At 59.6% G+C, this 3,896-nt stretch overlaps 1 protein-coding gene across 1 annotated transcript; it reads right to left on the minus strand.

Annotated features, from left to right (window-relative positions):
• Positions 1-200: 200 nt before the first annotated feature.
• Positions 201-3,680, minus strand: FOXE1 (forkhead box E1). Its single transcript, XM_050762205.1, has one exon. The coding sequence runs from the start codon at positions 2,991-2,993 to the stop codon at positions 1,875-1,877; it is 1,119 nt and encodes a 372-aa protein (XP_050618162.1). The 5' UTR covers positions 2,994-3,680; the 3' UTR covers positions 201-1,874.
• Between the last annotated feature and the right edge of the window lie 216 nt (positions 3,681-3,896).

The following is a 3,896-nucleotide window of genomic DNA, read 5'->3' on the forward strand; positions in this document are numbered from 1 at the left end:
GTGTTGCTACTGAACACCTAGCAGGTGACTAGTCCAAATTTAGAGAAGCTGTAAGTGTAAAACACACTCCAAATTGTAAAGCCTTCATGTGAAAAGAGAGTAAAACATCTCAATTTTTATCAATTTTTATGTTGATTATATGTTGAAATCATAATTTTTTGCTATGTTGGGTTAAGTATATCATTCAAATTAACCTCACCTGTTTCTTTTTGCTTTATTAATGTGGCTACTAGAAAATTTAAAATTACATATGTGGCTTGCACCATATTTCTAATGGAGATCACTGATTTATACAAATCCCCATTTGGACTGAACCAAGTTCACATGTCTTCATGAATAGGATAGTGCAGTCCCAAAAATAAAAAATAAAAATTACCAATGTTTTTCATACAATCTTCTTTTTCACACCCCGACCCTTCCTTATTAAGTTTATACAGAAAGAGGCTGAGTTTCTCTTGCCAGAACTCACTTGCTCAAACATTTTTATTAAAACAATCCATCTGAACACTCCAGTTTATCTGAAAGCTGTGAATGGAGCCTCTGAAATATTTAATGCTGAAAATTTCTGCTCCAGAATCGAAACTGAAAGATTTCTCAAGGGAAAGGGGGAGAGTTATTGGACTTTCTCTGATTTTAGTGAGTCTGCTACTTAAACAAGATACAAAATGAAGTTAAAATTCCAGTTTCTTTCTAAAGCTCGCTTTACTGACTGCCCCAACTTTTCTCTTTTCTTTTTGCATGGGGAGGCTGCTGAGGTGTAGCAGGGGGTGTTGAGGATGGAAGAGCCCTCACCAGCTACTGAAAGGTGTCACCAGCGGGCTCCCTGAGTCCTCTCATCTCCTTAAACTTTAGTTCACCCATTGGGTCCAGGGCTGCGTGATGACAAGAAACAGTGGACAAATGAACGAATGCATTTCTAGCTGCCTTATAATGCAAAACCAGATTTATGACTGGGCAGTAACAGCTATGAAATTGCCAGCACAACCTGCTCAAAAGTTCAATAAGTTATGATATAATTGCTGCCTGGAGCCAATCCTGGGACTTTAGGTTAGATGCTTGGCCATGAGCTCTTTTCTATTCCCTAGAACAGCGGGTAAGCTTTGGGTGGCTACTCAGAGGCCCTGGGTGGTCCACCATTGCTGCCAAATACACAGGGCAGCATCCAAGATGATGGGGCCCTGAATGACAACCCGGGAGCGGTAGGTAGAGTCCGTAGCCCTCTCGTGTAACAGATGGGGGAGACTGAAGGTTCAAGTGATGGGACTGGAGCGCTGAGACACAGTTCAACTCGGAGCTAGGTCTCCAGTTCTCAGAGACAGGGAAAACTAGCTCAGGTCAACCAAAGCAGAGATTTCTCCCATTTAAAAAAGAAGAAGAAAAGGCTACTTCTTTTGCAAATTTGTCCTCGCTTTAAGAAGAAAGGCGCTGGCTGCCGGAGCCTTTTATTGTAGTAAAGCAGTTAAAAGCACTAGAGGCCGAACCGCGTAAAAAGGCCCGAGTTTCCGGCAGTACATGGAAGGCAGAAACTGATTTCCCACAATTTGGATCCTGGTCTCAGGTGTTGACACTACGCTGCCCTCTGGTTACCGCCAAGGACCCTCTCCGATAGAATGCCAGAAAGCATCCCCTTTGGGGGCTTCGCTCCATCGAGGGTCCCTGTGCCAGTCCAAGGGCTCTGGCTGCCTCGCCCCACCTCCTTCCATTTACAGAGTACACCGGGTGCCTACGCTGTGCGCGGGGAGACCCGAGCCTCTGTGGCCTGCTCAGTCTTTTCCACGTGGGTCCCAATTGAGTCCTCTCTCCATTCCTGTTCTCAGGTTTCGGGGAACGTGTGAACAGCCGACATGTCTTGAGTTTTCGTCCCTATGCTCGGCTCACATGGCAGACACGAACCGATCTATGCCACCGGGATAGGCGGCAGCATGGCGAGCATGGTAGGCACCTGCACTGGCCCCTCCGAGCTGCCCTCCAGGGTTGTAGCACGGCGCCAGCGCTCCGAACTGGCCGGGCGACGTGCGCCCGTAGAAGTCCACCGCGGTCTCCACGCCGCCACTGCTGCCGCCCGCGGGGGGCGAAGCGGGTCCCGCCAGGCGGCCAGCAGCGGCAAAGATCGTACTGCCGGCGCCCTGCGGGTACGCGCCGTCGGGGCCCGCGTAGGCAGCCGCATAGGCCGAGGGGTTGGCCGGCCGGGCTCCGGTGCAGCCGGCGGGCTGGTAGCCGGTGGCGGTAGCAGGGGCGCCGGCGGAGGCGAAGGCGCAAGAGCCGCCGGACCCCGACGGTGCGGGCCCCAGCTCTGGACTGAGCGGCCGCTCAGGAACCAGGCCGAAGACGCGGCAAGGGCCGGGCGACGCCGCGGGGTAGTAGACTGGAGGCGGCGCGGCCAGCGACGGCGGCGCGTAGCCTGCATAGACGGCGCCCGGGTAGGGCGGGCGCGCGGCGGGCACCGCGCCCGGGAAGATGGCGGCGGCGGCGGCGGCGGCGGCTGCTGCGGCGGCGGCCGCCGCGTCGTGCATGTAGGCCGGATAGGTGGAGAGGTCCGAGCGCTTGAAGCGCTTGCGGCGGCGCAGGAAGCTGCCGCTCTCGAACATGTCCTCCGCGTTGGGATCGAGCGCCCAGTAGTTGCCCTTACCCGGGCGACCGGCCTCGCGCGGGATCTTGAGGAAGCAGTCGTTGAGCGTGAGGTTGTGGCGGATGCTGTTCTGCCACTTTTTGGGGTTGTCGCGGTAGAAGGGGAAGCGCTCGGTGATGAACTTGTAGATGCCGCCCAGCGTGAGGCGGCGCTCGGGCGCGTGCGCGATGGCCATGGCTATGAGCGCTATGTAGCTGTAGGGCGGCTTCCCGCGCTGCAGGGGGCGCTTGCGGCGCCGCCCGCCCGCCCCGCGGCCCGCGGCCTCCCCTGGGACCCCGGCCCCTGCCGCCGTCTGGCCGCGCTCTTCCTTCACGGCAGCCAGCACCTCCGGCTGCGGCGGCGGAGGCCCGCTCTCGGCCGTCATGGCGCGGCCGTCCCGCACTCCCAGGCTCTGGATCCCTGCAGCTGTCGGGGGGCGGGGGCGGGCCTAGGGTCCCGGGAACGCACGCTTGGTCCCTCTGCGGAGAGCTCAGGGGATCCTCACAGGCTGGCCCCGAGAGGCGGCCCAGGCTGGCGCGCGCTGGAGGCTCGGCGTCCGTCGTCTGGGGCTGGCGCTGTGCAGACAGAAGCTCGAGAGTGACCCGCTCGCCGACGGCTCAGCCCGCGTGGTGCAGCTCGAGGCGGGCAGCGGCGGTGGCCTCGCGACTGGGACTGGACTCTGGTCGCCGGCTGAAGGGTACCGTGCGCGCTGGTGCCGGGCGGTCGAGGGGTCCGGAAGTGATCCCTGGGTTGGGGTGGCTGCAGCTGGTCTGTGGTGCCGGCTGGTTTCAGGATTACTGCCTACGTTGTGCGCGCAGAAGAGGCTTCGGGCTCAAAGGCCAGAGCCAGGTCAGTTAGTCCAGGCGCCGGGCGATCTGGCGGGGGCCGCCCATGCCCTACCCGCGAGGCCAAGTCGGCGGTCTGCGCTACGGGCAGAGAGGCTAGGCGGGGGCAGCGAGGTCTGGGCGCGGGCCCAGGCGGGGCCACCTGAGGCTGGTCCGCTCCACGGCGTGGGTCTCCAGCCCTGCGGACCGCTGGCGAGGAGCTCTCCTGCACACACCGGGACCGGCTCCTCCCTCCGCCAGCTTCTCCTCCTTAAAGGCGCCAGGAAGCATGGGGCGGCACCGGTTCCCTGCCCGCCCCCCGACTGCCCGCCCCCCGGGGCTCGGGCGCACCTCCCCAGGTAGGAGCAGCTGTGGTGGAGCTCCACAACGTCAGGGCGGGGAGGGCGCTTGGAGATCCCCCGGGTCGGTCCCCTCCGCGCCCTGATCGGGAGACTGAGGCCCCG

This window comes from Macaca thibetana, chromosome 15 (assembly GCF_024542745.1).
Source record: "Macaca thibetana thibetana isolate TM-01 chromosome 15, ASM2454274v1, whole genome shotgun sequence".
NCBI classification, from domain to species: domain Eukaryota; kingdom Metazoa; phylum Chordata; class Mammalia; order Primates; family Cercopithecidae; genus Macaca; species Macaca thibetana.

Coding starts and splice junctions, on each gene's coding strand:
- FOXE1 (XM_050762205.1), bottom strand. CDS start 2,993: ATGACGGCCGAGAGCGGGCCTCCGCCGCCGCAGCCGGAGGTGCTGGCT.